Here is a 21,621-nt window from a genome sequence, read left to right on the forward strand (position 1 = left end):
AGCGCCCTGTGTTAAATGAATTGGTGTGGTCTGTCCATTTCTGTGGAGCACGAGCCCATTGATACTGACACTTGGCAGTCTCAGGAACGAGGCCAAGGACTGCCTGGGCTATGGACACTGTCCTGCCCCACTGTCCCTACACGCGATCACATGAAAGTGGCACATGGAAACTGTGCTGCTGCCAGCGGGGCTAGGAAACTTGTCTTCAGCCCTGCCCATCACAGCTGCTATTCCTGTGCAAACCCCTGACTTAGGCAAAGCCATAATTTGCACTGCCACAAATGGCAGCTTTGCGTGGCTTTGCCTGGCTGGTCCCAGGCTCAGAGAGAAGGTAGATACGGTCCAGTAAAAGCTATTACCTCACCACCTTTTGTCTCTTTACATATTCATATTTTCAATCTTGCTTTTTCTTACAGCTCTAACATCTAGCCATTCATCAGTCCGTCTGTCCGAAACTCTCATCCAAGCCCTTCATTCACCTCTCGAACTTGCATCCTTGCCCTCTAAGTTCCATTCAGAATGCTGCTAAAACTCTCTTGGATTGTCCTCTGACCATGTTAATCCCCTCGGAGTCCCTCAGCTAGCTCCCTCCTTCACTGCCTCATAAGAACATAAGCTTCTTGTCTTTTATCTTTCAAGGCCCTTCTTACCTACTCCCACCCTCCCTAGCTGCTCTAGTAATCAGTCACAATGTCAGCCCCTGGCCTTTGCTCCTTTTCTCCCCCATATTGCCCCTTGTACATGGGCAAAACTCTGAAAATCTGAACAGTTCCTAACCGCACGTCCTCTTTAAACCTCACATTCGCCCTGATGCCTCCAAAAACCGCCATTGTGATCGTGGCCAGGCAGGTGACAAGCTGTGACTCTTCCACTTCCCCAATTCTCTTCCTCTAACCCGTTTAAAAAACCACCTTGAATTGACAAACCTGTGTCACTTCACCAGATTTGCTTCCATGTTATATCGTCATCCTCTTTCTATCATTAGACTGAAGTTCTTCAGGGCCTGGAGCTCTGTTTCTACAGCACCTGGTACGTTAGGGCCCCAGTCACAACTGGGGCCTTTAGGTGCTTCAGTCTGAATATTTACTACTAGCCACCTCTGTTGGACACTTGCCTTGCTTATGCTGCAGGACACTGACTTCAAATTTGCCCCCAATCTTAGACTTTTGTCAGAACAAACTTTATTAAAACCTAGAGCCAAGGGAAATGCTTCCCTGTATTAAAGTAATCCAGTTGATTCCTCTGCAGAGGGAGGAAGCCAGACCCATGCAGTGCTGAGAAAATGACTCAAGGATTTTCAGAGAAATTGAAAAAAAAATGGTGACAAGCAACAGAGTTTTAAAAACTGTTGCAATAATCAAAGCTGCTCTTACCGACCTAGGAAAAACACGTACAGTAGATAATGTGAAAGGGCCTCTGATCACGGTGGATAGAGTAGACAAAGCACAGGTCTGCTAGTGTTGGCTAGGGCAGCACTTGAGTTGGAAGTGCACTTCTCCCACCATACAATTTAACAGCTTGAATATTTAAATCATCTCCCTCCAGCTTCTCCTGTTGTCTTGAGTTAAGACAGAAGTCAGGGCTAGCCCAACACAGAAGGAATGGAGTGTTTATGGCAACTGTAGTATGGAAAATGAAACAAGTGTGTAGGTACGTGTACAGTGCCTATCCCAATGGAGGCTGTAGATTCTACCTACAATATAAATAAGCAGAGTGAGAGTTGAGAAGCCATGTTGCAATGACAGTGAAGAGTGCAAGCCCTGCTGGGAAGCTGCTGAAGTTGGAATGGCTCTGTCATGACACTTCCGCTCTCTATGTTAACAAGTGTTTTTCCCATTCTTTCAGAAACTCTTGGCAAAGAGATGAAAGAAAGAAAGAAGAGACAAGCAGCTGACAGACAACGTGCAAATCAACCTCTTTGAAGTGGAGTATGTAGGAGGGACAGATGTTTTCTTAGGGAAAAAGTGTCACATTCTAGCCCTGGAAATCCCTGTGGGCTAAATTTAGTAGTACAATCTCACCTTGTATCAACTAATCTCAGAAGCCGGTGGAATAAATTACAGCACATTAAACTGGATATCTGTTTCCTAAGGCTTCCAGTTGGTACAAAACAAAGTCCATCTCCATGGCTCTAAGCACATTTGTCTCAGCAACCTTATGAGACTTTCTGGGACACACTAGAATGGTCCCACCCCCAGTCTGACAGCCTCTGTGCTGTTGAGGAGGATGAAAGTCTCAGGGAAGGAGAACATCCAACTGGAGCAGAGGGAAATGCTCCCATAGTTGGGACCCCCCTTCCAGATGATGATGTGGTATCCTCTCGCACGGAGGTTACCTCTCCGGGGGAGGGAACTCCAGTTATTAGGAAGAGACAGATAATAGTTATGGGGGATTCAATCATTAGAAACGTAGATAGCTGGGTTTGCGATGACTGGGAGAACCACATGGTGACTTGCCTGCCTGGTGTGAAGGTTGTGGATCGCTCGAGTCATTGAGATAGACTTATGTGTAGTGCTGGGGAGGAGCTGGTACATGTGGTACATGTAGGTACCAATGACATAGGGAAGGATAGGAGAGAGAACCTGGAGGCCAAATTTAGGCAGCTAGGTAAGTCACTGGGGGGGGGGGGGTCAACAAATGAAACGGGCAGATTTAAACAAACAAAAGGAAATATTTTTTCACACAATGCACGGTCAACCTGTGGAACTCCTTGCCGGAGGATGTTGTGAAGGCCAAGACTATAACAAGGTTCAAAAAAGAACTAGATAAGTTCATGGAGGATTGGTCCATCAATGGCTATTAGCCAGGATGGGCAGGGATGGTGTCCCTAGCCTCTGTTTGCCAGAAGCTGGGAATGAGCATCAGGGAATGGATCACTCGATGATTACCTGTTCCGTTCATTCCCTCTGAGACACCTGGCATTGGCCACTGTCGGAAGACAGGACACTGGGCTAGATGGGCCTTTGGTCTGACCCAGTATGGCTGTATTTATGTTCTTATGTTCCTCAAAAGCAGGAAGGGGGGGGACCCATTTCAGCCCTAGATCTTAATGAGTGCACCTTCCCTCCTCATACCCTGCGAAAAGACATGATCTTCAGAGAGCCCCATAAAGTCTAAGGCTTGGGCTATTGTGGCCCAATAAAGAGGAAAATGAATGTTGACGTTCAGAGGCCCTCCCAAAGGGTTTGCTTCCACCAGCACTTGTATTAATTGAGTAGCTCCAGCTTGAGCAGTAAATAGCAACTGCAGCAGCACTGTATCGGGGGAGAAAAACAGTCCCTCACCTAGGAAGCTTCCAGTCCCTTTAGAGCTTTATAGTTCAGAACTAAACACCACTCAGAAATCAACAGGTAATCAGTGAAGTTTCCCCACTGAAGTTGAAGTTAGTACACTCTGCACCAGCTTCGAAAGGATAATGTGCTGTAGAGCAAAATCTTGAGGTGATGGACCGTGCTTCTGTAGACAGTGCCTAACGCTGCAAGAAATGGTAACATCTGCCTAGCCAGATGTAGCTCAGAGGTCACTGCTGCTATGGGAGCATCTAATAGCAACTCTGTAGTAGCCCTAGACTGCAAACTGAGTAAAAAGAAGCGGACGGATGCTCTCAATATGGCAGAAATAATCTTCATTTCTGGTAGGTGCTTTTCCTACCACTCCTCAGTCTTATTCAAATGGAGAAATAAGGGAGAGCACACTGCTTTTCACACTGTACATTGTTGTATCCTTTTTGCTGAACAGTGATTTTTCCAAAGTATTAGAGAGCAACTTCATGTTTATAAAAAAAGCATTTCAGATTCTTTCAGTACATTCAGAGGAGGACCATTCTGCTGAAGTCATCTGTCTGAGCAGCATCACTTAGCAGAAGTTTGCAATACCCAAAATTGCCATTTGAACATTGCTGTGAATTGAAATAATTGGGAATTTCTATTCTCCTTCACTACATGTGTGTCTTGTACTTTCCATGTGCAAATTGTGGCTTTGCTAAAGTGATTAGCGGTCGCATAGTTCATGTTGTCATTAGGGCTCATGCTTAACGTATCATTGATATGAATCAGTGCACACCTGGCAACTATGATGTACTGTAGACATCTCCATTTAAAAACATGTTCATTCGCTTTGTCAGTAGTTCAGGTTATTTTTAATGTGAAAAAAGATGAAGAGCAATTCTTAGTGGCAGGTTGGGCAACATATCTCTGTCATATTAAGTTCTCTTTACATTTGTTAATAAAAACCTACTCATGTCAACCTCTGTTCAGACAAATCCAGAGAAATACATATCAAATGGAGAATGCGCAATGACCTAGCATATATACTACTCGAAATACATCGGTTCAGCTAGGCAGAAATCATCCACAGAACAGACATCCAAAGGGCACCCACTGTTTGTGAGACGTGGAGATGTATCTGTGTTTTGCTAATTTTGGCCCCCAATTCCTGCCACCTGTATATTTAGAGTTCACAAAAGTGCACGAGTGTTTTCAAGTGCCAACACTGCATGTAACTACATACTGTCAGGCAATGAGAAGCTGTTAACAAAGGCCACTCAGCATGTTACATTTGAATATTGCCTGTTAACCCGGAAGAGACCATCAGATGTAAGTCAGGAAAGCACCCAGGCTAACAGACTTTTATAGACTCCTTTTCAAAGGTGTTCTGTGTGCTATTAACATCCAGCTAACATACCCGACTCCGCTTTCATGTTGAGTAAATGAACAAAGAAGTTAGTTACTCAAATTACATTTTATTGTTTCCCAGCCCCTGACTTTTAGAGTTCACAGCGCTTTACGTTTGCCCCAAACATTGAAATAAAAAATAAAATCCAGATCACAGATTTCATTTGGGATTTACACTCCCTGCTATTGCTGGGGGGAACACACATTTCAGTCAGCACTCAGAAGCAGATATTTACTCTCAAATAGTCTTCCCTTTCTGCCTTTTGCCCTATGTCAAGTATGCACTTTGCCATCTCTAAGAATGCCATCTCTTTGCCTGTTTTACGGAATGTTTGTTTTTTTAAAGAATAAGTTGTAAAAAAAAAAAAAAAAAAAAAAGTTAAATAAACCAGCTGGGTTTCAAATCAAATCTGTTAAAACTATAAAATATCTATAAACTATGTTGAGAGTAAAAAATATATACACCTTACAAAAGAGGTACTACATTTAAGACTTATTCCCAAATATTGGAATAATTTTAATGGATTCCAGCTTGTATATTCAATACATATTTGGTGTCCAAATGCCCAACCATCCAGATATTTTGTTCTTGAATAAGCAAATTGGGAGGAGAGGGAAGATGAGAACAAGCACAGTTATCCAATATTTTAGGCTCCAAAAGATCCCTAAAGGTTAATAAACTGAATCACACATTGACATCACTGATTTTATAGTGGTGAACAAGTTTTGCATCATATGCAGGAGATACAGTAAATGCAAACTATTTCCAAAGCAAAAATAATAATGTTCAGGGCGATGTTAGTAGATTCGATTTTTGTTCCCATCTCACTTGCTTTAGTTTTTCCATAATCAGGGGAACAATTCACAGAAGCTCACTTGTCCGGGGCATAGATGCCGAAGAATTCTGCCACTGATGCTGTCGTACTGCACCAGCATTTTCTCCTAACTGCCATAGCCAAAATGATTTCCTGATTGTTGCTAAATTAAATGGATCTATCAGACTTTAGACGCCTAAATTATAGATTGAGGCCAATCTAAACTTGATTTTCAGATGAACTCAGATTTGTGTTGTAGAGACAGATACGCTATATAAAGCTTCCTTCTAGAGTTATGGCGCCAAGAGGAGATAAAAGGAACCAAATGTTTGATATGAAATACACAGAATACCCTCTTGACCCTCCCCCTTCAAAAAAGTAACAATTTGCTACCTTGCTCTTAATTTGGAGGCAAAAAATTTTAGCCACAACTTCACCTGCCTCTTCATCAAGCAGAAGAGCTTAACTGGGAGAATAAGGGCCCAACTCTCCAACAGATTTCAGCTTTCCCCATACTTCACTGTTCCCAAATTGTGCTCTTGGGGCAGAACTCACTTGTCGTCACTCGGTTGACTTCAATGGAGCTCTGACAATTTACACCCTCTGAGAATCTGCCCCCTGCGTTTCCACATCCAGACTGACCTAAAAGAACTGCCCCAACATACAGTAATAGCAATGGCTCAGAAGAGAACACCAACAATGTAAATGAGGCAAATTCATTTGCTTTTTTAATCAAATTACACTTGGGATGAATTTGGCCCAGTGCTCAGATGATGCAGTTGGCACCCCAATTTTAGAAGAGAGTCATGAGAAATGGATTATAAAACATTACTGACCACCATGTTATAAAACAATAATTTCCCCCATTTTTGCTCTCTCCCTCCATTTAACATTTATCTTGCATATTGAAATAAGATGCTAAGTTTGCCATTTCCCCCCCTCCCCCATAAATTAATATAAATCTCTTCTTTGTGGTACGCATTCTACATGACATTCCATTTCAGCAAACCTCCAATCCTCGTTATGAGCAGACAGATGTATGCAGAGACTAGGGACAGGTGAACGGTAAATCCAGTTTGACAGACCTCTTCAGTGCAATTCACTGACTTCAACTGTTCCTGTTTTAATTAAGGCTTCACCAAAGAAATATGTATTACTTGTTTTACGCCGAAATCAGCACACTCCCTTCAAAGCAAATGGTCCTAGAGCATTACCATCAATTGTCTTCATGGATGAAGTAGTATCTCACTGGTGGCCCTGGCAAGTCTTCATCTCCATCTGTTTCTGGAGCAAACGACACTGTGAGATCCACGTATTTCTTATCAGCTGATGGTTTCACTAGCTTTTGCATCCTGCAAAGAAAGGAAGACGAGTTTTGTAAGAGCAGGAAAAAGAGCAAAGAGCTGGCTGGGCTGAGCTATCCTGCGTTATGGGAAGTTGTTTTATTTCCACAGCTCTACCAGGAGTGAAGTCCAACGCAGCAGAAGTTTGGTTAAAGACAGTGAAACTTCTGCTTATGCGATGTCCCAAAGTTGCTCTGTCTTGGTTGTGGAAGGTCATGTTTCAGTTAGTGTATTTCTGCTTTTGCTCTCAGAGCAGCCAACCTCTGAGCTATTACGTTGCTTGTGATAAAAAGCAAAGAAACGTTTTTGTGCAGGGCTGGGAGACTGGAGGAAAACAACAATTCTTTCCCCCATCATCCGCCAATAGGGCAGACAGATCCATGCAATGGCTGTTGCCCCAATCATATGGGCAGCAGTCATGGCCACAGCCCTTTGTACACCCACATGTGGTTTTGACCAATGGATTTATACTGTGTATGAACAAATCCAATGGTCCCGCTTCTAGAACCTCCCCTGTCCACCGACAAGGGCTCTCATGGAGCTCTGCGTGCAGGAAGTTATGGGGCCCCCTTGCAACGGGACTGTTCTGCTGCAGTTTGGGCCTTCTATTGCCAGGGATTTGGGAGTTGGGTAGCGGTGGTGGTAAAGAGCCGGGATTGAGCCCTGGCTGAATACTACCTGCAATGCTAGTAGACTAATTGCAGTAGATAGCACGAAAACATGCCCGTATGTGGCTTTATTATTGAAGTACCACCCTGGAAGAGTGGCCTCACTGCACAGCATCTTATTCTTAAAAAAAAAAGTTTATAGTAAAATTCTGAACTGCGAGAGCCAACTAACACTGTGTTTAGATTACACATTTACCAATTATCCAAAACTATTTTGACTATTTCGATTGAGTTGACACAACATATCAGTGCTCTGCAGTCAGATTCTATGAGTTTTGCAGTCTTCATTTGGAATTTCGTTGAAGTTTGCTCTCCTTGAAATTATTTGCTATATTACAAGAACCACTGAAGGTGTAAGTCTCTTCTCACCTGAACAATAAGGGTCTTACCCTTCCACAGTAAATTCAATGGAGCTACCCAGCCATCCTTAAAAGCAAGTTTCATAAGACCGAATGACAAACTCATGCAGCAGATCATCATTCTGAATGCCAGGACGGTATCAAAACGCCTACATTGGCACATTTGAGCCATTTGGTGGTTGCAATTATTTTTAAAGGAAGAATAAAAATGTGCAGCACGTTGGAAATAAAAACAAATTCGGATTTATAAGGTAATTCAAAATGCACTAGTCACCAGTGCAGCTAACAACTAAACTTCAAGAGACCAAAGAAAACAATTCTGTAGGGTGAATAAAATATAATCGAACTTATGGGGGCTCCATTTTCACTGTGGAAACGCCTGCTGGTAGCCAACTATAAACTGCAGCTTTGTGCCCCCAGCACTCAGTACTCTGGAAATGGAGGTTACTTACTGTAACTGGAGGTCCTTCAAGATGTGTGGACCCTATCTGTACTCCACACATGGGTACGCATGCACGCCATGTGCCCAAGTCTAGAGATTTCCCAGAGCAGAATCCATTGACACGCACAAGCGCAGTACCTTCCCTTGTGCTCCCGACCAAGGGTGTAAGAGGCAGTGCGGGTCGATGCCTCTTCAGTTCCTCCTCTTAGCACAATCCAACAGGATCCGAAGCAGAGGGGAAGAAGGGCAGGTAGTGGAATACAGATAGGGACCACCCATCTCAAAGAACCTCCAGTTACAGTAAGTAACCTCCATTTCTTCTTTGAGTGCTGGTCCCTATGTATATTCCGCATACGGGTGACTGGCAAGCCGTGTTCAGAGTGGAGAAGGACGTAGGGAAGCTGTCGGCAGAGATGCTTGTAGTACTGCCATCCCTACAGTTGTGGCTTGAGTTAGAGCATAGTGTCTGGTGAACGGGTGGACAGAACTCCAAGTTGCTGCTCAAGAATCCCTTGAGGGAATGGAGCTATCAAGAGCTTTTGTGTATGTACGCTGGGCCTATCACCATGGTATCTAGATGCCAGCCACATTAAATAAGTAAAAGGAATCAACGTACCAGGTCACCTCCCTGGATCCACAGTTGTTTTTACTACCCTATTAATACTTACGTCAGCTTTAATCTTTTGATGTGACCAGGCATCACAGGAACATACAGCATTTTGACGCCCTGTACAACCATTGTTGGCTCTATTCCGTATTTCTCCTACAATTCAGGAATGCAAACATGTTAGCAGACTGCACCATACAGACAATTAGTTCCAAATGATGGAACCATTTTTAAAAGTCAACATCCCAGACAGAAAAATGTCCATGCATTAAATATAAAATTGACCAATGGTTTATTGAAATTGATTTGATTAAATCATTTTATATATTCAATTACAGCACGGATCAGGAGCCACACAAAATGCACTTAGTCCTAAAAATTATTTTGGCATTAATAGGTGCTCGACACAAGCCAGAAAAAAAATGAAGCCATTTTCCCCACATCTCTACTAAACCATTCAATAAGTGAAGTCTTACTCTAACAGCATTTATGAAGTCCAGTAGAGTGAAATCTTCTTTCCCATAAATAGTCCACCTGTCCCAGATTGTAAACGATATTCCATTTCTGTTTGAAAAAGAACAGAGTGCTAAACATTCATTTGATCTTACACCCTGAAAGTGTGGATTCAAAGTATTTTTTTCAGAAACCGATATTGTCATTATCAGTAGCTCTGCTATTAATCTATGTTTAACTTTCCTCCTCTCTCTGCCCCTATTTCCTCTCCCTCCCTTTGTCTGTCGTATCTATTTAGACCAAGTTCTTCGAGGTAGAGACCATCCCTCAGTATGCATGTACACATTACCTAGCACAGTGAAGCCCTGAATCCAGATTAGGCCTTTACATACTACTGTAAAACAAATAAGGTGAAGAAAGATACTGGCAAAATTGTATTTTTATACTGCATAGATATGTATATTTGCAACCAAAGATTATGCAGACTGAACAATGTTTGACTAATACATTTATTAACTGAAATAATAGTTAAAAAGGCAGTAAGTAGGGGCCAGACATTTAGAATTGTTCAGTAATCAGCAGCTCCCATTGAGAACAATGCTGAGCACTTAGGAAAATCTGGTCTCCGGTTCGTATAGGTCAGAATGGTTATGTTGGCTTTCCAAACCCTGGCACTGTACATTTGAGAACGGCGTCACCAGATCTAAGGATACTAGTAATGCTTCGTGTAGTGACAGGAATTGGGTACTACCCCTCCAAGTGCTCGCTGTGTTCTGTGGTTTAGAAACCAGCCAGAGCTGTAGGAGGTAGCGAGGCCTTGTATGTCTGTACAAAATTAACGTGGTTGCTTGGAACCCAACTTTGGTTTCTTCATTTTGTTGTTGTGTGAAGCCCAAAGGACAACACGTAGCCAGGTTGTATGGGTTCCCTCCAACTCCCATACATACTAACTGTGTGTCTCCAGATCCTGATGTAACATTACACCCCTCTCAAATATCAAATGTAAGTTCCTAGACAACACACCGTCATTGTACTCCTTACCTTATTTCTGTTTTTCTTACTTCAGCAGCTTCTGTGAACACTATTATTGGAATGGCTAGATTTAAAAAACAATTCTTATATGCTTCAAATGGATGTTCACCCACAACTTTGATCAGTTCCAGGGCAACCTAGGGTAAACACAAAGACAGAGCTACTTAATACTTTACAAATTACAGGATTTCTTGGGATAAAGCTGGTACATAAAATCTGATGTAATCAGCAGCACGTCGATTCAAGTAAAAGGACTTACAGCAGGTTAAGGCTGGTATGCAGGAGACATTTGGTACGGCCTTCTATTAATATTAATAGGAACAACAGAAATCACTGTCAGAGAAAGGGGACAGTGTCAGCATGGCAGGGCATACTTAAGGTTAATGCTAACCTTCCAGTGTGCCCAATTTCTAACACCTCCCTAATATCTCTAATTCTATGTCCAGGCACATGTGTTCTTACAGTAGGGTATCAAGTATCAGGGGGTAGCCGTGTTAGTCTGTATCTACAAAAACAACAAGTAGTCTGGTGGCACCTTAAAGACTAACAGATTTATTTGGGCATAAGCTTTCGTGAGTAAAAACCTCACTTCGAAGAAGTGAGGTTTTTACTCACGAAAGCTTATGCCCAAATAAATCTGTTAGTCTTTAAGGTGCCACCAGACTNGCAGGTTAAGGCTGGTATGCAGGAGACATTTGGTACGGCCTTCTATTAATATTAATAGGAACAACAGAAATCACTGTCAGAGAAAGGGGACAGTGTCAGCATGGCAGGGCATACTTAAGGTTAATGCTAACCTTCCAGTGTGCCCAATTTCTAACACCTCCCTAATATCTCTAATTCTATGTCCAGGCACATGTGTTCTTACAGTAGGGTATCAAGTATCAGGGGGTAGCCGTGTTAGTCTGTATCTACAAAAACAACAAGTAGTCTGGTGGCACCTTAAAGACTAACAGATTTATTTGGGCATAAGCTTTCGTGAGTAAAAACCTCACTTCTTCGAAGTGAGGTTTTTACTCACGAAAGCTTATGCCCAAATAAATCTGTTAGTCTTTAAGGTGCCACCAGACTACTTGTTGTTTTTACAGTAGGGTAGAATTTTCTGGAAAGCTTGAGACAAACCAGACAAGGAACTTGGGAGAGACGGGTTCAGAAAAAATAAGGTGGTGATCTCAGATCTTAAACATTTTAAATATTTTGGTTAGTAATAACCCAACATCTTGGCCTACTAACTCCAAGTATGTTTTATTCTGCTGGTTTTGGAAAGGACTAAGAGCTTTGAGTGTTTTTTGGTGGGAGAGGGGAAGAGAGGCTGGGTTATTGGTATTGCAAAGAGTTCTGAACTCCAATACAGCAAAGTTTGCAGCACCTCGGACATGGAGAGCAGCAGGCTTAGGGGTCGTCTGGGGAAGGGGTGGAGTTTATCCCTGCAGAAGTTGCAACTTCCTCAGTCACTGCATAGCATGAAAGTTAGTCCCATCACTGACACTTTGCCATCATTGTTGGAAAATGAGGAAATTCCCAGCCAAAAATGGAGCTGGGTATAAATAACTAAACCTTGAGAGCACTCACATTACAATGGATTTTCCAGTTTAAGATTGATGTTTTCTGCAAAAATGCCAATAGCATCTTCAGGTTTTTTCTCCTTCTTTGGTAATATATTTATTGCTTTAGATTCAAAATTAATGATTTTTTTAGACCTTGACATTTGTTTTTATTCTGCTACAAATGAAGTTCTATTATCATAACCCAGATATGCAGCAATCATGAACATGGGCTGGCTCACACCCTCCTCTGGAAAGGTTCCCTCTGGTGGAAGAAGTTAAGAGACTGTATACTTTGAAGGCTGAAACACCCCACCCCACCCCAAAACCCAGCAGACTGAAAGGCACTCTTAGCTCTGCTAGTCCCCCTCTCCCACAGCATTACTGCTCCTGTTGGTGCCATGCCAACACTGGCCGTCCAACAGCAGTGGAAAGGACCCAAAGTGAGGGAATAGGACTCTTCCACCTGTATTACTATGTAGAAATTGGTGCACAGAGCAAGGGATGGTGCTGCAGAGAATGCCTACCCCTCTGTGTGGAAGTGACAGTGTCCTACTTTTCCTGTGGAAATTTCGAGATCCATACACAGATCAGCAAGACACAGTCCAGGCCTTTATTCTCCTGGACTATAAACAATTTCTTTGCTATTCTACTGCTAAAAATACATGACCTCTTCGCAACAGAAAAAGGAAGGGGCATGAATTTAATTTCAAGTAATTAAAAAGACTCTCACCTACTCTTACATTACATAAGATTAAACTCAGTGGCAACTGTTTCTCTCCTTGACAGCACATGGCCTGTATTGATCACAATGGAGTCAACATTTCTCAAATATAAAGTGAGGAATGTACGTGAAAATAAAGGATTGCAAACTGACATTTTACCTCAAGTCTGGTAGCTGACACCTTCTTGCTAAGACATGACACACTCACACTGATGTTAACACTAATACCGGTTTATCCTACTTTAATACTAGATAATCAAATCTTTTGTAAATGCAGTAGTTACCCTTAATGTTTTCACATTAAGGTTTCCTTCTAATTGCCAAACTAGCATTAAAAGCATGATAGAAATTGGTTTATAAACTATGCTATCGGATTCTCATACTGCTAACATCAAATACTGTATCACATTCAAAATGGTGAGTTTTCACACACACATTCTATACCACAGAAAACACTGCTTCTTGCCTTTCAAAGTTTTCTACTTGTTTAAAGACAAGTATATTATACTGGTAATTAATACCCTCTTCCCAGTCTTTCCACAATGCCATAAAGCCTACGCTACAGGATCACAGAAGCAAGAGGCCACTGTGAAGTTATACCTAGATTAGGATCAGTTTTACCAAAAATCTTGCAGCAGGGATGTATTAGCATTAACCAGCACTCAAACAATGAAGAACAGGCAGAAAAGAGGGTCTTTGCTTCTTGCAGATCAGAGGTGGTTTTGCAAAATAAAGATTCCTCAATATGTAAACTCACTCACCAAGCCAGACACTGCAGCAGTAGCAGTTGCAATAGCAGGAATAATCTTTCCAGCGATGCGCTTTGTTTTGAGCCGATCCGCTGGTTCAATGTTGTACATCTTGGCTCGCAGATTAGATGCTGCTGCTATGAAGTCTATATGCCCGTTAGCATCATCATCTTTTTCAAAGGAGAGCATCTTCATTTGCAAGTCATCTGTTCACGAAACAAAAATCAAATGTTCACCAATAAGATGAATGAATTCTAAAATAAATGACTGCTGTTCTGGGTCTATTTTATTAATACACTTTCAATTATGTGCTTTATAAAGATTAGGGAGTATTAGGTCCTGGTACAGGGGTATCTGTGCTACAAAGAGAAGCAGCTGCTAGATTTGATGATTGAGTTTATTGCATTTGGGTGGGGTTTTTTGTTTTGTTTTGTTTTTTTAATATTAACAGAGACACCAAGCACTTAATTTCCTTTGCAGTGTCAGGAATCAGGGTTGGACTGTTTTGTGGGCATTCTTCCCCACCCAGGCACGGGGTTTTTCTCCCCACCCTGTACTATATGGATCCCCTTTGTGTAAGTGTTAGCCGTTTCACTAAGACTAGAGTTACATCTAATTATTACTTTTTTAAGCATCAAAATCTTCATGTGTCTGAAGTACCTGACCAGGTACCCTTTTACTATTAGAGCAATTACAAATCAAGTTCCTCTTTAGAAAGTAATTCACCTTTTTTCCATACCAGGACCACTTCCAATCTGGCTGAGATCTAGCCAGGACCCCCCCCCCCACACACACACACACACATAGCAATGGGGAAAGGGCAGGGTGGTCACAATGCTCTGACACCCATTTGTGACTCCCAGGTTGGGAACCTGTACTTCAAGAGATACAACAGTCATAATGGCAAAGCCACAAGGACTTAGATGTTTATTTCTTAGGGAACCCTTGGAAGCCATTCTGCGTCTTTTATATTTTTAAACAACCAGTTATGGATAGCTATTATCACTTAAAAGAAAGTTTTAGTTTTGTAGGTGATACACAACAAGAAAGCTTTACAAGCCCTCACCAAAGTGAAAAGCTGGTGAGATACTGAACTATTTTTCCAAAGACTTGAGCTGCACACTGCTGGCACTACGGTAGCAGCTAAAACTCAACAAGTAGTGGAGTATTTTACAAAGGAAGTTACTCACTTTTCAGAGCTTCATTGGATAATATGGCTTTTTCCAGCTGGAAAATAGCATTCCTCTCATCTTCACTGCTTACTGGAATATGGTCTGGTTTCCTTGCAGTTTCATCTGTCTGCACAACCTATGAATATATGCAACAACTGAACATGTAGCATGGTATTACCCTTAACCCAAGAGCCAGGTTTGCCCAAACTGATTAAATGTGGCATTTGCCTTGCATTATCACCACATCTAACCAAAAAGCTGATGTTTTCTCAACGTCTAGGAAAACGGAAGAAATCCACATCCCTGAGCGGCATCATTAGGCCGATCTAACCCCTGTGTAAGCAGCACTAAGTCAACAGAAGAATTCCTAGCTACTGCCTGTCAGGGAGGTGTTCTTACCTGTGCAGGCAGAACCCCTCCCATTGGTTTAGGCAGTGTCTCCACTGAAGTGCTACATGTGCAGAGCTGCAACTGTGCCGTTGCTGGATTTCAAAGGTAGAGAAGCCCTGACATGTATCTTTCTGTCAAACTATCAAGATCACCAACAACATAACAGTACTACACATGAACAGGATTTATAGTCTCAACAATTAAAAACTCCATTCTCCACAGAGCTGCAACATAAAACATTACAAGAGACAGTTTGCTGCCATGTATTTTAAGTGGTTGCAGCCTGATCCAACCCATTGAAATCTTTTTGGTTAATACAGCTCTAAAACATTAGCTTTACGTCATGGAGAAAAATAATGCCGTTCTCTTGCCTAGTATTAAAATAATGTAACCCGGAGCATTTACTGTAACAGTAATTAAAAGTTAACTAAAAAACTTTGATGTGCAGGTATAAAAAAAGCCTGGAGGCTTAAAGTCATGGACTGCACTTATAGGGATTCAATTTAAAAAAACAAAAAATAATTGTGAAGAGTCCAGATCATTGTCAGCTTCATTTGGGCTCGATTTAGCTGCGATATTTAAATGCAAAATCTTGACTATACAACATGGGGAAACAAAACAAGAACCTATGCTACACAAACCATATTCTCACCAGGAGTTCTTCCACATAACAGGAAGGGGAGAATTACCAACATCACAAGAAAGATGTTTGCTTAACTTAGAGCTTAATAAAATATTAAACCTACTTTATTTGAAGGTCTGAACTCTTGTATATTTACTCCTGAAATGATCTTCAAAATAGTTTCTTCTGACAAATCCTGTTTTTTTAAATAAAGATAACTGCAGTTTACTTTTATAAGAAATAGACAAAACCTTATTAGATTTACTACACTTTGTTAAAAAAGCAAAGAAAAAAGTTTAAAAAAATCTTTGTAATTTATAGTTCATTTACAGCAGAATTACAGTTTTATGGGCCAGGAACCCCGCACTTTGAAGAATCATCATAAACTATCAGGCTGGGGGACACAAAGGCATTTCATGGATTAATATGGATAAAGAGCAGCAATGGTGGCACTGGACCATCATGCTGAAGATTAAAACACTTGAGGGATCAGTTGTAATTTGAAGAGTATTTTGTTTCTCAACAATTTATTACTGAAGACCCAACAGAAACAGTAGCATCTGAATGCATACTGAGTATCAAGTGCATCTAACCTCTGCTCTAACTATAATTGAATTATTACCTACCTTTTCTGTGACAGTGACACAGTATACTCTTGCAAAGAGTTTTGCACCACTCACTATGAAACTGTAGTGTCTGTTGAAAAAAAGAGAAGGCAATTGTTTTTGTACCAAAATCTAAATTCAGATTTTAAAATAATATTTGTGTTTCAGTAGCACCCTGTAGCTCAAATCAGGATTGGGGCGCCAGTGGGTCAGGCTCTGAGAAAAAACAAGAAGGTAAGGGTCCTGCCCTGAAGTACTTATGATCTAAAAATGAAGGAGGATGTGTTACCAAAGTACTAACAACAACGTATCATGGGATGCTTCTACACATCAGGGAACTATTGCCCAAGAATAATTTTCCTTATGTGACAGGATCATTATGAAAGTAGATGAAACACACGAGAAATGGAGGATTTTGGTTATCACAGCTAAGTACAATCAAAAACTATCTTGTCAAAATTTTAAAATCCGCACTGAGGGCTTGTCTTCACTACCGGGGAAAGATGACCTAAGTTACGCTACTCCAGCTACGTGAATAACTGCACTGCGTCGATGGGAGACGCTCTCCGGTCGACTTATTTTAATCTTCTCCGGGAGCTGGAGTACCGGAGTCAACCAAAGAGCGCTCTGCCATAGATTTAGTGGGTCTTCAGTAGACCTGCTAAATCGACACCTGCTGCATTGAGTGCAGCAGCATAGTGAAGACAAGTCCTGACACTGCACAACTTCAAGGCCTGTGTGATTTACTTTTAGTCTTCCCCTTATTCTTGTCAGTGTCACACCAGAGAGAATTCAATGAAATGCTTGTTACGGGAACTGCATACCTTTCACACGCTCAAACTACATCCAATGCACTGCCATATATTCCCATTTGATCCCATTTTTTAGAACTCTGAGTTCATAATCTAGGTGAGTGTTCCCCAAGAGTGGGGAGCAGTTTCCCAAAGGAGAAGTCGATATTTCATCTGACAAACCTCAAGACTTTGACATGCTTCTTTTGCAATAAAACTTTGAGTTTAGTTATTTGCAACACTGAAGTCTAGCCCCTTGGTTACACTGAGGTTGCTATTAAGGGGAAAGTGCGGGCGGCAGTGTATCCAATGCAAACCTCACTTCAGTTTGTGTGGTCTTCGCTCAGTTCAAAACTTCAAGTTCTATAGACGACAGTTTTTCTGCTACACAAGCCTATTACATAATATCCCTCCCTTCCTCCATGTATATACAAAATATCATAGAGGTACAATACTTACAAAGGATCACTGAATTCAAACTTTATTGGAGAAGGTGGCCTCTTTGGTGACTGCCAAAACAAACCTGGTAGTGGGAAGAATTTAAAGTGAAATTCTAAGTAGTTAATAACATAGTAACGCAATGATTTACTCTATAAAGTCACATCAAAGTGGCTATTTATACTTACTTCCATCTTTTAATCGTGTATCAAGGGGAAAAGAATGAAGTAGTTGAAGAGCCTAGAAAAGAAATGTCAGAGGACTATTAATACTCCATCATACACAAATCAGCGCTTCAAAATATGAATGAAAAAGAAGAGATGTCATTGTGGTGCTCTAAAATCTTGATCCAGCTTTGTCATATTTCCCTCTGATAGAGGGAAAGTTTTCTAATCAGTTATGAAAATAAAAGAAATTTATGTTCATGTAGGATAGGGGTGGGTAAACTTTTTGGCCCGAGTGCATGCAGGGCCATGAATGTAATGCGGGGCAGGGGGTTGGGCTTCAGGAGGGGGAGCGGTGTGCAAGAAGGGGCTCAGGGCAAGGCGTAGGGGTGCAGGAGGGATGCAGGGTGTATGAGGGGGCTCAGGGAAGAGGGTTGGGGTGCAGCAGGGGTGCACAGTGCGGGAGGAGGCTCAAGGCAGTGGTGCAGGGAGGGGTGCGGATTATGGGGGGGCTCAGAGAAGGGAGTTGGGGTTCAAGGGGTGTGAGGTGCAGCAAAGGGCTCAGGGCAGGAGGTTGAGGTGCGGGCAGGGGGCTCACGGCAGGGAGTTGGGGTGCAGGCTCCGGCTTGGCGCCACTTACCTGGAGCGGCTCTGGGGTGGCAGCAGTGCGCACCGAGGCTAGGGCAGGCTCCCTGCCTGCATGCCTGCCCTGGCCCTGCGCTGCTCCGGGAAGCAGCTGGCACCACGTCCTTGTGGCCCCCGGAGGAAGGGGGGCAGAGGGCTCCGCGCATTGCCTTTGCCTGGGGGTACCTCCCCCAAAGCTCCCATTATCCGCAGTTCCCCGTTCCCGGCCACTGGGAGCTTCGGGGGAGGTACCCACAAGCAAGGGCTGCGCGCGGAGTCCTCTGCCCTCCCCTCCCCTATGGGCCGCAGGGATGTGGTGCTGGCCACTTCTGGGAGGGGGGTGGCAATCCCATGGGCCAGATCCAGCCCGTGGACCGTACTTTTCCCACTCCGATGTAGGGAGCTCCTTCCCAATTGTTCAGAACCACGGGGTTGAAGTAATGAAAGTATTCGTGCATATCAGAAAATATAGGTGCCAACTGAAAATGGCACTCTCCAGTCTTCATCCAAAAATGTTGGTTAATATGTGAAGTACACACTAGCAACCAAGGAACTGTGCATGGAATTAGTACTTTTTCTTCAACACAGTCACCCATTTGTGTACACATAATTTAAGCACATTACATATCACACTTTCAAAACTACATCGACACAATCGGCATGTTTTAATCATCCTGTCTGCTATATATTTGAGAAAACTGAGTACGAGTTTTCTCAAATTTGAGTACACGGATACAAGAAGTAAGATGACAGCAATCTTAGTGCAATATTAAAAGAGTCTACTGGAACAAAAAAGAGAGACAGGGTAGATGAGGTAGTATCTTCTATTGGACCCACTTCTGTTGGTGAGAGAGACAAGCTTTCGAGCTTACACAGAGCTCTTCAAAGTCAATTCACTGAAAGCATAAACCATATTTTAATAGAGGGGCAACCTTGTGGGCTAGCAGGACTATGGTATTTATTCAGTGGAGACACCGCCAAAAGATACAGTAAGTCCCACCCTAAGTTTCAGTCTAGAGACACTAAGATAATGTGAGGATTTATAAAATTAAGTTAAAAACATCTAATAATTTATGCAAGACTATACCCAATGCGAAACCTTCTCAAGAGATGAGCTGGGTTTTGAATTTTTTAATTGTAGCATTTGTGGCAAAGATTCACTGTCTGGTAATTCTGGAGGAAAGTGACAGGAAACTTTTTGCAAATAATTTTGGTATTTTATCCATGAGATAAATAAATAAATTCTTTTGTAAGCCTCAATTAATCAAAAGCCATTTCTCAACATTAACAGGTTTTATATACAAACCTTATGTTTAAAATACTTTTCAAATTTTATTCTTGCAAGTTCCACACATTGAGACCAATTTCGGGGTCTTCTACTGAGTGATTTGATAGCTTGAAAACAGCCTTCTAAACTCTCTCCCGACTTTATTCTCTGAACAGAAAAGGGGAATAGGAAAACAGTATTAGACTGGACAAGCTCCGTTACAACCATTTAATAAAATAAAAGAGTAAATTAAACTTTGTTACCTTACTAAGAAAAGGGAAAGTGGAAGTCTAGTTTAGGAAATATTCTTTATTTAGGAAATAGGCTTCCCTATTTCACTTCATGCCACCCTTTTTGCAGCTTCAGCTTTGCAATTTCTCCAAACACTATTGCCTAACATAACAGTTCTGAAGTTTCCTGCTTGTTAGATGTTTATTCCATTTTGTTTCTATCAGCCTCAATCCTGGTTACCATGGGGTAATCAATGTTCAGTATAGAGAATGAGTGTGCAAATCCTCTTACTGGAAGTTGCATATTAATTTACCATGCAGAAAAATGAAATTAGTTACTTGGAAGCAAATTCGTTTCTTTCTAGTTTCTTCAGATTAGTTGTTACACCAGTTCTCAGGAAGATGCTCAAATATTTTCTCAATATCAGAGGGCAGTATAACTCCTCACTGCTCCCACGCATGTGTACAGGTAAACATCAGCTAGAGAAGCTTTCTACACACAACTGACTCAGCTTTGGGCTACTAACGGAGACAGTGGCAATTCGGGAAGTGGTAGAGGTGTTCCTGATGATAAGGCTATTGTGGATATTTATAACTAAACTTATTTTGCACCCAATGTGATCAATGATTATTAAGGCTACGTTTTAGTCACAGGTATTTTTAGTAAAAGTCACAGACAGGTCACGGGCAGTAAACAAAATTCATGGCCCGTGACCTGTCCGCCTCCCCCCCCCAGTTTTATTCACTGGTATTTGTAGTAAAAGTCACGGAGGTGCAGCGGGCTGCCCTGGGGCCCCATGGGTGCTAAGGGAGGGGGTGTTGGGTTAGCAGGGCCAGTTGGCTCCCTACCTGGCTCCGCACCCCCCCCCCAGCAGCAGCAGAGTTTGGGTGTGGGAGGGGACAGGGGGTTGGGACATGGGACAGGATGAGGCAGGCTCTGGGCGATGCTTACCTGGAGGGCATCCAACCGCTCCTGCTGCAGGGGGGGGGAAGGGGGGCGCGAAGGGCGAGGGGGGTGTGCATGCACATGCCATGGCGCACCGGCTGCTGCAGAAGTCACGGAAAGTCATGGAATCCGTGACTTCCGTTACAAACCTGCAGCCTTAATGACTATCATCAGATCACAGATTCTGTATTAGGAATGAAAACAGAACTGAACTTGAATCTTGATCTTAAAATAAGAGCCATTGCTTTAAGGCCCTTATTTTAAATCACAACATTTATTCCTACCTGCAAGACCTCTTCTGCGGATGGGTAGGTTTGCCAAAATTTGTTAAACAATGAAGGCTTGTGAGAAAACGCACTTTCAAACTAAAAAACAAAAGCAGAAACATGGTGTTGTGCAGGTCACTATTCTCTAAGTTGATTCCCCCCCACCCACCCCCTCCACACACACTTCTAAATACAGAATGAATGTGTGTACCTTGCCAGGCAATACACTTACCTTATCCCTCGCCCACTGTATTGTGTGCTCAATGGCAGCTGGGAAAGATTTTAAAGTGCAAAAGGGTATTTCTTCTTCTGGTGGATCTCGCTAAATTTAAAAAAAACAGAGCAGTGTATACGGACAGACACATTAAAGTAGATTACTACCAGTGCACTGTAAACGTCTCTATTATCTGTAGGTTGAACTTCAGCTGACATTAAACAAAGGGTGTTGGGGGTTGTTTATAAAAGCATTACAATTAGATTGCCAGACCAAAGCTAAGTTGCCACAGTGGCATTAGACGTCTCTTTACAGGCAAGAGGGATATTATAAGTAGAACTGTTTTCACTACAACTGAAAAACAAAACTTAAAAGGCAAGAGGATAGGAGCTCCAAAAGCAAAACTGACCCATGAAATGCTATTGGACAATGGAGTGAACTGCATTTATGTAAGGGCATCACTTCCCCACTTTCAAATAAGAA

The 21,621-nt window shown here is 42.2% G+C and overlaps 2 protein-coding genes across 2 annotated transcripts in view; one reads left to right on the forward strand and one right to left on the reverse strand.

Moving 5' to 3' along the window:
• Window positions 1-2,228, forward strand: part of LOC117870245 (signal-transducing adaptor protein 1-like) — a 35,071-nt gene extending 32,843 nt beyond the window's left edge. The window contains exon 10 of the mRNA XM_034757335.1: window positions 1,846-2,228. Coding sequence (XP_034613226.1) covers window positions 1,846-1,922 — 77 coding nt within the window. The 3' untranslated portion in view covers window positions 1,923-2,228. The remainder of the gene's footprint in view (window positions 1-1,845) is intronic.
• Window positions 2,229-4,725: 2,497 nt separating this feature from the next.
• On the reverse strand, window positions 4,726-21,246 carry LOC117870246 (ubiquitin-like modifier-activating enzyme 6; the record flags this gene model as incomplete). The annotated part of the gene is given in 13 exon segments (XM_034757336.1): window positions 4,726-6,840; window positions 8,969-9,063; window positions 9,384-9,471; window positions 10,402-10,529; window positions 13,422-13,615; window positions 14,600-14,717; window positions 15,718-15,789; window positions 16,220-16,289; window positions 17,449-17,512; window positions 17,616-17,667; window positions 19,522-19,650; window positions 20,943-21,023; window positions 21,157-21,246. Coding segments are annotated over 13 exon segments (1,317 nt in total), but the record flags the coding sequence as incomplete, so codon positions are not given.
• Between the last annotated feature and the right edge of the window lie 375 nt (window positions 21,247-21,621).

The sequence above is a fragment of the Trachemys scripta genome, unplaced genomic scaffold (assembly GCF_013100865.1).
Source record: "Trachemys scripta elegans isolate TJP31775 unplaced genomic scaffold, CAS_Tse_1.0 scaffold_112, whole genome shotgun sequence".
Classification (NCBI taxonomy): Eukaryota; Metazoa; Chordata; order Testudines; family Emydidae; genus Trachemys; species Trachemys scripta.